This window comes from Centruroides sculpturatus, unplaced genomic scaffold (assembly GCF_000671375.1).
Source record: "Centruroides sculpturatus isolate CEXI.00-Female unplaced genomic scaffold, Cexi_2.0 scaffold2703, whole genome shotgun sequence".
NCBI classification, from domain to species: Eukaryota; Metazoa; Arthropoda; class Arachnida; order Scorpiones; family Buthidae; genus Centruroides; species Centruroides sculpturatus.
In genome coordinates this window covers 1-12464 of record NW_019386858.1, presented here as the reverse complement: position 1 = coordinate 12464, position 12464 = coordinate 1, and the positions used below count along the sequence as shown (strand labels likewise).

Genomic DNA, 12464 nt, shown 5'->3' with positions numbered 1-12464 from the left:
AAGATATTAAACTATTTAAGATTTGAGTGATTGCAACACTAAGTTAAGGAATTTTATGTACTTAGGTGTAAAATGCATAATAATGCTATTAATTATACAACCTGAAAGTTTTGTCATTTTATGTTGATATGTGCTTTGATGATTTAATTTTTTTATTTGTTTAGGAAGTTATGAGTGATCTGGAGGAAAGTAAATACCAAAATGCAGAATTGCGTCTTTCTGTCTATGGTAGAAGAAAGGATGAATGGGATAATCTTGCCAAATGGGCAGTAACATACAATGTTTATTCAGATAATGTTAGATGGCGTTTCTTTTGGAGACAAATCATAACATTTTTCCTTGCCATAAATTTATCACTTAGGAAAATAGTAAAGTTTTAGTAAAGTAACTCTAGATGTTCAATATATTGCATATCAAACACTTGAACACCCGAGGTGGTTGCTAATTTTTCTGGGGTCTTATTGTTTTGACCATACCTCTATCCGGTGCATTTGTTAACTGTTGATATGTCCTATCGACGTGACACTTAAGCACCTGCTATAGTTCGTGCATCTTACTATTCTACTGTTACACTGTGCTATGTTATATTACCTTGATATTGAGAAAAATTGAATATACAGAGATTATTTTTTTTTACAATTTCTGCATAAAAAGTTTTCCTGCCTAAGAATTATTATTATTGTTTTTTTTTTCCCCAGTGTTTCCTTTAAAATCTTGTTAACGAGATTCTACTGTATTTACTTATCAATATCAAAATTTATTGATTTATTTTATATGATCTTATAAATTGTGTCTAATTGTAGCTCTCAAAATTCTGAATCTGTAAAATGCAGCATTCGTGTTTGATAATAGACTTTGTGAGGCCCTGCACTGAACTCAAAACTTTGTCTTAAAGATAACGAACATCCAGCTGGACAGTTAAACTCTCACCTTTCAAAATTAAAACAAAGTGAGACTTAGTCTGGCTAAAACAAAAGTTCCTTCTGTTAAAAAGGAAAACAAAAGGCTGGAATTACAAGGAAGAATTTGAAAATTCAGAGGAATTTTAGCCAATTGGGATAAGTGTTGATGATGACCTCTCCCATGCCCCAAAAGGTTTCGAATTGTTACCAGGAGATGAGAAAAGACCAATTGGTACTGTACATGGGATAGAAAAGAGAAATCTTTTTAAAATTTGTGTTTCAAGGACACAACATTCTTTGCTCTAAAATTTGTTCTTCCTCTAAGATCCATTGTTATGCTTCCCAGATCTGTTCATTTTCCTTGAGTTGCTCTCTTTCAAGCTGTTAGATCCAAACTTACCAGCATGCCTCAAGGCCATTGATCTTGCAGAAGACCATTGTGAGGGCCCGGATTTAAAATTTGAAATATTTTTATTCATTCTCATCTACTGTTTTGTTTCGAAACCAAAATGATTTTATAAAAGTTAGGGTTAACTCAAAAAGAGAAAAACAACCAACAAATTTTCTCATAAAAATCGCTCATAAAACTATGTTCCCACGAGGATACTTCCTTGTAGAAGATGAGTTAACCATTGTGTCGTAATTTTGTCACTTCGCCCACTATTGGTCAAAGATGATCATCACCTGTGACGTACATGGGGAAATCTCGAGAACAGAGCCCCCATATAAAAGGCAAGTGCGATGATGACACAGAGAAAAGTTATTTTTCTATACTGTGAGTGTGTCCGTGGATTACCTGCCTCTTGTTGCCACTGTCTTCAATAGACTTTGAACTTTGACTTTGAACTTTGGACTGAATTACGAACTTGGGAAGAACAAGAACTCGTAAACATCCTACCCCCGATTAGTCTCACACCATCAACAAGGGACTGAGTGTAGACATTAAACATAGCATTCAGACTTTTATTGGACTCTCTTCTCAAAAAGAAATATCAAAGGAGAATTGTAACAATAAGAATATTTTTATATTTTATTAAAAATGGAAAAAGTGAATGGTCATTGTGTACACCATGACCACGCACGATTGTCTCGACCCCTCGATCGTCCTGACAATTGCACACAGCACAATTGCACAAACCTTACACTTCTATATTGAGGCTGGTCTTGATATATAAGGCCTTGTTAAAGTATTTAAAGTAGGAGCAAATTTGTAATTAAATAATTAATGAAAACTGATGTTATTTTGTTTATTTACTGATTGACACTTTTGTCTCTAGCTTCTGTAAATTATTTGAAATTGTTTTGTCATTATTAAATAATAATCATTATATATATTTGAAACCATCTTTTTTTATATAGGTTATAAGTGCAAAAGTGTCAACTTTAATTTGTAATTTAAAATTTTTTAAAATTAAGTTTTGTAATGTTTTGTATCTGAATTCTAATAAAATAAGCTTGAAGACAAAGAAAAGTATTATTATAAATTGCAAATAACCTATGGGTTACCTGTTAAATTTAACTTTAAAGCATATATGGGTTATTTGCCAAGTTAATTGAATTCATGATTGTGATTAAAAAATTTAAAGATATTAAACTATTTAAGATTTGAGTGATTGCAACACTAAGTTAAGGAATTTTATGTACTTAGGTGTAAAATGCATAATAATGCTATTAATTATACAACCTGAAAGTTTTGTCATTTTATGTTGATATGTGCTTTGATGATTTAATTTTTTTATTTGTTTAGGAAGTTATGAGTGATCTGGAGGAAAGTAAATACCAAAATGCAGAATTGCGTCTTTCTGTCTATGGTAGAAGAAAGGATGAATGGGATAATCTTGCCAAATGGGCAGTAACATACAATGTTTATTCAGATAATGTTAGATGGCGTTTCTTTTGGAGACAAATCATAACATTTTTCCTTGCCATAAATTTATCACTTAGGAAAATAGTAAAGTTTTAGTAAAGTAACTCTAGATGTTCAATATATTGCATATCAAACACTTGAACACCCGAGGTGGTTGCTAATTTTTCTGGGGTCTTATTGTTTTGACCATACCTCTATCCGGTGCATTTGTTAACTGTTGATATGTCCTATCGACGTGACACTTAAGCACCTGCTATAGTTCGTGCATCTTACTATTCTACTGTTACACTGTGCTATGTTATATTACCTTGATATTGAGAAAAATTGAATATACAGAGATTATTTTTTTTTACAATTTCTGCATAAAAAGTTTTCCTGCCTAAGAATTATTATTATTGTTTTTTTTTTCCCCAGTGTTTCCTTTAAAATCTTGTTAACGAGATTCTACTGTATTTACTTATCAATATCAAAATTTATTGATTTATTTTATATGATCTTATAAATTGTGTCTAATTGTAGCTCTCAAAATTCTGAATCTGTAAAATGCAGCATTCGTGTTTGATAATAGACTTTGTGAGGCCCTGCACTGAACTCAAAACTTTGTCTTAAAGATAACGAACATCCAGCTGGACAGTTAAACTCTCACCTTTCAAAATTAAAACAAAGTGAGACTTAGTCTGGCTAAAACAAAAGTTCCTTCTGTTAAAAAGGAAAACAAAAGGCTGGAATTACAAGGAAGAATTTGAAAATTCAGAGGAATTTTAGCCAATTGGGATAAGTGTTGATGATGACCTCTCCCATGCCCCAAAAGGTTTCGAATTGTTACCAGGAGATGAGAAAAGACCAATTGGTACTGTACATGGGATAGAAAAGAGAAATCTTTTTAAAATTTGTGTTTCAAGGACACAACATTCTTTGCTCTAAAATTTGTTCTTCCTCTAAGATCCATTGTTATGCTTCCCAGATCTGTTCATTTTCCTTGAGTTGCTCTCTTTCAAGCTGTTAGATCCAAACTTACCAGCATGCCTCAAGGCCATTGATCTTGCAGAAGACCATTGTGAGGGCCCGGATTTAAAATTTGAAATATTTTTATTCATTCTCATCTACTGTTTTGTTTCGAAACCAAAATGATTTTATAAAAGTTAGGGTTAACTCAAAAAGAGAAAAACAACCAACAAATTTTCTCATAAAAATCGCTCATAAAACTATGTTCCCACGAGGATACTTCCTTGTAGAAGATGAGTTAACCATTGTGTCGTAATTTTGTCACTTCGCCCACTATTGGTCAAAGATGATCATCACCTGTGACGTACATGGGGAAATCTCGAGAACAGAGCCCCCATATAAAAGGCAAGTGCGATGATGACACAGAGAAAAGTTATTTTTCTATACTGTGAGTGTGTCCGTGGATTACCTGCCTCTTGTTGCCACTGTCTTCAATAGACTTTGAACTTTGACTTTGAACTTTGGACTGAATTACGAACTTGGGAAGAACAAGAACTCGTAAACATCCTACCCCCGATTAGTCTCACACCATCAACAAGGGACTGAGTGTAGACATTAAACATAGCATTCAGACTTTTATTGGACTCTCTTCTCAAAAAGAAATATCAAAGGAGAATTGTAACAATAAGAATATTTTTATATTTTATTAAAAATGGAAAAAGTGAATGGTCATTGTGTACACCATGACCACGCACGATTGTCTCGACCCCTCGATCGTCCTGACAATTGCACACAGCACAATTGCACAAACCTTACACTTCTATATTGAGGCTGGTCTTGATATATAAGGCCTTGTTAAAGTATTTAAAGTAGGAGCAAATTTGTAATTAAATAATTAATGAAAACTGATGTTATTTTGTTTATTTACTGATTGACACTTTTGTCTCTAGCTTCTGTAAATTATTTGAAATTGTTTTGTCATTATTAAATAATAATCATTATATATATTTGAAACCATCTTTTTTTTTTTTGGTTTTAAGTGCAAAAGTGTCAACTTTAATTTGTAATTTAAAATTTTTTAAAATTAAGTTTTGTAATGTTTTGTATCTGAATTCTAATAAAATAAGCTTGAAGACAAAGAAAAGTATTATTATAAATTGCAAATAACCTATGGGTTACCTGTTAAATTTAACTTTAAAGCATATATGGGTTATTTGCCAAGTTAATTGAATTCATGATTGTGATTAAAAAATTTAAAGATATTAAACTATTTAAGATTTGAGTGATTGCAACACTAAGTTAAGGAATTTTATGTACTTAGGTTTAAAATGCATAATAATGCTATTAATTATACAACCTGAAAGTTTTGTCATTTTATGTTGATATGTGCTTTGATGATTAATTTTTTTTATTTGTTTAGGAAGTTATGAGTGATCTGGAGGAAAGTAAATACCAAAATGCAGAATTGCGTCTTTCTGTCTATGGTAGAAGAAAGGATGAATGGGATAATCTTGCCAAATGGGCAGTAACATACAATGTTTATTCAGATAATGTTAGATGGCTTATTCAAGTTCCCAGATTATAGTATGTATTATAATTAAGATAGTTTAAATATCTGATTTTACTTTTTTGTTACAGGATGACATATATGTATATCTTGGCAGAAAAATAAATTCAAAAGTAATAATAGAATTCAATTAAAATCAAATGCAATTTGTTAGTTGTGTGTGTTAAACATTGCCCAGAAAGATAAATTTATTTATAAAGATAAATAGAATTTATTTATTTTACAAAAGATTGCCTTGTTTTGTTCTCACATCACGTTATGTATGGTACAAGGTTGCCAGTGCTCGACACAGGATGAGCAAATGGTTATTGTTTAAAACAAAGAAAAACTACAATACAATTAAGAAGAAATGGACTGCGAAATATAATTTTCAAAATATTTCCCTTCAGACACAAGCAAATTCTGTAGGCATTCATAAAATTGGTGTCTGACCACTGCTGAAATTTTTCTTGTTGAATCCCTGATGCACTCCTGAAAAATCTATAGGCTGTTTATTACAGAAACTAATTATTTTTAGTTGCTCCTCTTATAGCAAAGTATAGGGGAGTTTAAATCTGGGCTTATACAGAAAACAATTTGATAATGCATCCAGCTTTTTCTGGTGCATCCATAGTATGGATGCACCAGAAAAAGCTGGATGCATTATTGTTTTGCATATTTGACACATTTGTTTGAGATTGTCAAACACTACTTCAGTGCCAACTAATTTCGTATGAAAGTCTCAAATGTAAGTTGCTTCTAACAAACTGTTCAAAAATTACATTATTTTTCCATCAGGACATACATATATGCCACTCTGTATTAATGTTTATGATCATAATAAAAATAAAATGACAATTGTGAAGAGAGTGTTTGAGAGTAGAGAAACAATATTACAAGTAAAACACTAATAATTACAACTAACGAATATGTAGTAATGACAGAGAACTGGGTTAATATTATAAAAAAACACTTGCCAAACCAGAAAATCCAGCGGCATAATATTGATATAATAAAAAAGAACATATTTGACAAACTTAAGTTGTCATCTTCTGGTTGAAAAGTAATTAGGAAGATAGAAGACAGTTCAAAACAATGTTCAAATATAGCACAGAGTTTGAAAAACTAAAAGAAGTGAGATGTTACTGGTTGACTCTGATGCATGATCAGTGGTGTCAAATTAGGTTTATGGGGTGACGAAATAAAGATCTCCATGTATGGGAGAAAGTTTCTGCCTCCCTATAGTTAATTGCCGTGTCTTTAAATGATGCCTTGAAAATTACAATCTTTCTAGATGTTTTAAGTTGGACCAATTGCAGCTGGTATGTATTACACAAGTTTAGTCATAATCTACCTCGATACAGTTTTCACTTGCATAAGAACTCAGGGTGGTGGAAGATATATAATCTGTTAAAAAAGGGCCTATGCTTCTTAATTCATTTCTCCAACAATCTTTTAGTGGCTATTGACGTAAACTAGGGTTTTGTTAAACCATTTATCCTTAAGGAAGACGGAGTAGATTCTCCCCAGAAGTGAATTGTAATTTATTGGATTTTTCAAATTCCTTAATAGTGAATAAATAGTAGGATTCCATTTGTGCACCAGATTAATATCCCTTTGCTTAGCAAACTGTTTGTAAAGATTGTATACGTCATGGTTAAGATGGACCACTTTATATTTTGGACATTTGGCATTATTGTTGTCAGTGCACTGGATTTGGAAATGGTCAGAATTTTTGAGATTTGGATGATATCCATGATCTACGGCAGTGTTCCGCAACCGGTGTGCCGTCACAAGGTGTAAGGTGTGACGTGAACTTTTACATATTCTATTAATTTCAAGCTTTATTTATATATTTTTATCACAGTTCTCATGCTTGTATTTCGTATGCTTGTATTACACTTCAAATACATATGAGATAACATATTTCAAGTGTTATCTCATAAGTGCCACAGCACTTATGAGATAACACTTGAAATATGAGAAATAAGATGATGTTCGTTTATTCTTTATTACAAGCCATGCATTTTTATGTATTTTAAGAAATTAAATGTAAAATAAATTTGCTCACGGGTGTTGATGTTTGTTTAATAATAATAATAGATTAGTGGCATTACGTAATTCTATTAATAGTATCATATCATACGCTTTTGATGGGAATGACATTTTGGTGTGCCGTGTTGAGACATGTCAAGTCATGGGTGTGCCGCGAATAGAAAAAGCTTGTGGAACACTGATCTACGGCACTCATGGGCATAGCCAGGAAGGGGCATGAGTGTGCACATTCCCCCAGTTAACCTGATGCCCCCAGAAAATTACAGCCAAAAAGTATTGAGCCGATTTGCAAAAAGAAATAAAAAGCTGAAGCTAATTTAATTGGGTGTAGTGTACCCACTGAAAGTGGGTGTCCCTGATGTCCCTGTGGGCTATGCCTGATGTACCCTGATATACCCTGATGTAGTGTACCCACTAAAAGTGGGTACACTACATCAGGGATAGCCAACATACGGCTCACTTAATGAATTTATGCAGCCCGCGATTAATCTTTGAGTATTGGACTTAACTTCAAATAGTTGCTCGAATGGATCCACGATTATTCTTTATATCCTCACAATGTGAAGTGATAGAAAAGTTGAGAAATTCTGACCCCTAAAAAAAAGTCAATGGCTTTTTATGCCCAATGTGAAAAGTGTATCTGTAATCTCTGTGTACAGTTTAGTCTCTACGGGTTAAGGCATTGTTAGAGTTTGATATTAATGTTACAAGAATGTATGACTAAAGGAAGTTTCATATAATGTGTGTTAAGTTATCGATTCTTATGGAAATTTCATTTTAATGAACAATAATTTGAAATAATTCAATTTTGTGTCAGGCTGTCCTCTACTAGGCCCACCCCATAACAAAACTCTGGCTATGCCAATGACGGCACTTGAGAGATGCACTTAAGTTCCTTTCTTTTGTCCATAGGAATAGAAGTGTGTTTGAAGGCTCTCTTAATTAGCACTCTGAGCATGGTGTTGTATATGCTAGATGTTCGGTGTTAAGTCAAGAAACCTTAACTGTAATAGTACTTTTAATTGTAAATATATTTTAAACTATAATGGTATTTTAACAGTAAAAAAATTTTAACTGTAAACAAGTAATTTTAAACGAAATGTATGTGTGTCAACACCACCTACAAGAAATCCCATAAGTCGTGCTAACAGATTATGCCTGAAACGCTTATCAGCCTATAGGATATTACGAATAAAGATGATGTAGAAATGCCCAGTGTCTATCTATGCACCCAGTCATGAAGATAAAAACAGATAAAAGAAGACACAGTTTCAGAATACACAATTTAGAAATTAGATCATTTAGTTCGATATGATACTTTTGCCATCTTATATTGTTTGTAGAATCCTGTATATAATTTATTGCTTTAATCTAATAAATAATGTTTGTATATTCTATATCTGGATTCCATTCATTTATTAACTTTGAAATATTTATCGTTGAAGAGCCCTCCTATAGATTTTGTATACACGTGATAGGGCACAAAACTCATCCCTATCTGGTGTCAGCATCCTGACATAGATTGGGATCATAAATCTTGATCTTCACAAAATTGTTGTCCTATGACTCTGGGACAGATCTTACCAATTTGTAGCCGATTAAGTGATAGAGAGTTTATTCCAGACTCTCTACCTCTGGTTCTCCTCACAGTTACATTACACTACTTTTAGTTTTTCAAACTCTGTGCTATATTTGAACGTTGTTTTGAACTCCCTTCTATCTTCCTAATTACTTTTCAACCAGAAGATGACAACTTAAATATGTGAAATATGTTGTTTTATTAAATCAATGTTATAGTGAAGATTCCTGACTGTATCCTCCATCTCCACAAGTGGCTTTCTTGAATTAGCACTACCTGAGACATTCTAGGTATACAATAGGTTATTAGGAAATATGCCTCCACACTCAACTCGTTCAGTATATACAGTTTATTTACAAAAGAATACAGTTTATCATGGTACCACACTGTACTGATTGATACAATAACAACTGAGGACAAGTTAGAATAATTGGGGACTTAATAATTTCTGTACCATGGAAAGGTTCTATCCACATTTTCATCTGCTCTCAGACCATGCTCTCAGCAGATCATGCTCTCTCTCCCTGTTCTCAGCAGTTTGCTGAGTATCTGAGATCTAAGTGCTATCTATACCGAGCCTTATCCTTCACTCCTTTTCTCTGGTCTTCTCCCACAATTTAAACGTTTCTTGGGAGGAGCCTACTTTTGACCAATCAGAAGGATGTGATGTTTTATGAACAGACCTGGGTCTAATTTAACTAATCACAAATTGCTTTGTTTTTCTCCCAAACTAATGCTTTACAATTATACTGCTGGATTTTCTGGTTTGGTGAGAGTTTGTTTTTAATACTTAAAATAATCATGTGCTCATATTGTTGTTCTGCAGTGATATAACTTATTGTTAAAACAATGTTTTGATATAGAATTTAGTAAATTCTGGCACCTTATTGTCAATTCTGGCAGGGGCAGCTTGGGCAACTGCTGTCGATGCATGGTGCTGTAAAATCTGAGATTTTCGATGTACAGAACTCAAAGTATTGGTTGACAGAAAATGGACTCATGTTTTCTACCTCCTACTTTTAAATGTTCCACTGGCTTCAAGATTTCAGTTTCCAGTGCAGTTGTGAATGTGAAGTGAAAGGAGGGCTCTGAAAGGATAATTGTTTAAACTGTTTTTTGTGCTTATATTATAGATAAACTGCTTGAGAAAAAAATTGTCACCCTTTGAGTCATCAGATACACCTTTGACACATCAAAGATGTATTTGCTATTTTTTTTAGATCATATGTATTTATTATGAAAAACCATATGAAGAGAGAATTTCCAAAGCTGCTCAAATCCTGTTTTAACACTTTTGCTGCCATCATTGCATTTCTTATTTTAAAATCTAGCTTTGATTTAAAGGAATTTTTTTCTGCATATTATCAGTTTTTACTCAGCTGATATACATGACCAATTATGGAAAAATTGACCACACACTTGGTGTAAATGGTTTCATGTCTAACACACTATCTAAAATAAAGCAATGTTAGGCCCCAAAATTACAATGCCACTGAAACTCAATTACCACTGAACACGGGACAGCATCGTTTTGATATGATTTCATGGAGTATTGTTATTCACTGATGGGATTAAAGTCACTTTGGAATGAAAAAAGCTGAGGATATGACTCATTAGAATAGATTGTGGACTTTTCAGTGAATATTTTTTAGATATTTGAATGACTTTGGCTACAATATCTTACAATGTTACTAGGCATTACAAAAAGTATTTACCATTGAGATTAGTTTTTTGAAATCAAAATAAAAGTCGCTTCGGAAATCACATCATCATATATTTTTATAATTAGATTTAGTAAGCATAACAAATAGTGTGTGATCAAAAAATATGATTATGTGCCACTATAATAAAATTTGTAACTAATTTTAATTTTTGACACAAAAAAGACTTTATGAAACTGAACCTTAATCTTTTAATAAGTGAAAATCGGCTAATGATTGTCATTCTCATCTTAGCAATAAGAGTTGCTAAAGGTGTGGTCACACAATCTATTCTACACTGGTGTGCAAAACTTAAGGACGAACGTAACGTTCGCATGTTGTGTCACTGCCAAGTAACATAGCTCGATGAAACTTGGCCCATGTATAGAAAGAACTGCTACAGTATAGTACAGAAGGTAACTGACAGAAATACGCAACGAGACAAACAGAAATGACACTTTTATTCAACAACAATAATTACACTAAAGTCACCGCGATTTCTGATGGTCCCCTGGACATTACAAAAAGGCAAGACATGATTCTTAGTAGGGTGTGTGATCACCACGGACGGCAATGCACGCTCTGCAACGTGCTCCCATGCTTGCCACAAGGTTGGTAAGGAGTTCCTGTGGTAGGGTGTTCCACTCCTCCACCAGTGCGGTTGACAACTGCTGGATGGTCGGTGCATGTGGACGTGCTGCAATACGTCTCCCCAATGCATCCAACACATGCTCGATGGGATTTAAGTTGGGAGAATGGGCAGGCCAGTCCATTTGCCGAATATCATCTTGCTCCAAGAGCTCCTCCACCTGCGTTGTTCGATGTGGTCGAGCATTGTCATCCATAAAAATGAAATCAGGGCCGAATGCACCTCTGAAAAGACGCACATGGGGAAGGAGTACAGTGTCACAATAACGTTGACCAGTGACAGTACCACGTTCAAAGATTTGGAGGTCAGTACACCCATGCAACATTATGCCCCCACACCATAACACCTTGATCACCAAAATGATGATGTTCGACAATGTTCCTGGGTGCATTACATGTTCCCACCTCTCACCATATGAGGGTACGTCCAGAATCACTACTCAGACTGAACCTGCTCTCATCCAAGAAGAGCACGTGACCCACTCTTCGTTGGTCCAGTCCCTATGCTCTTGGCACCATCGCAAATGGTGCCGCCGATGTGCTGGTGTCAATGGAACACAACGTACTGGTCGTCGGGCAAAGAGACCACCCCTATGCAGTCGCCGTGCCACTGTGGAGCATGAGATTGCATGCCTTGCAGTCCTGTTAAATGCGATTGCAATTGCACCTGCTGATTAACATGGGTCCCTTATTGCCTGTTGCACAATGTAGCGGTCATTTGCTGCTGTAGTTGATCGTGGCCGACCACTTCCTCTCCTTTGGGCAGCAGTGCCTGTGGTTTGGAATGCTCCCCATGCACGTGAAACAATGCTGTGAGCAATACCAAACTCCTGGACTACACTCATCGCACTTCGTCCTTCTTTCAGTCTCCCAATGATTCTTCCCCGTATGAAGTCATCCAAATCTCGTCTCTGGGCCATGTTGTAATAAAGAACACTACCACAGTGCACTGTAACTGCTCACTGATTGACACACAGTCTTTTACCATTTCTTCAACTGCCTCGTGTTGTGTGGCCAGCCGCATTTGGCGCTTTAGTTGCACTGACCTGACATCATGTGACGTCAAGCATTCTGTGCACAACCAAGAGACCTCTGGGAAGATGCTCCTGTACTTTCATTCATTTCCACCGAGTTGTTCATAAGTTCTGTTACTTTATCTATCTCGTCCTTAAGTTTTGCACACCAGTGTATTATTTTGTCAGCTAAGATTGACCTATGTAAA

The 12464-nt window shown here is 34.5% G+C and overlaps 1 protein-coding gene across 1 annotated transcript in view; it reads left to right on the top strand.

Moving 5' to 3' along the window:
* The window catches only part of LOC111615857 (AMP deaminase 1-like), a gene marked incomplete at its 3' end in the record, with an annotated part of 11045 nt that extends 5747 nt beyond the window's left edge, over window positions 1-5298 (top strand). Inside the window, exons 3-5 of the mRNA XM_023357291.1 lie at window positions 165-368; window positions 2650-2781; window positions 5135-5298. Coding sequence (XP_023213059.1) covers window positions 165-368; window positions 2650-2781; window positions 5135-5298 — 500 coding nt within the window. The remainder of the gene's footprint in view (window positions 1-164; window positions 369-2649; window positions 2782-5134) is intronic.
* Between the last annotated feature and the right edge of the window lie 7166 nt (window positions 5299-12464).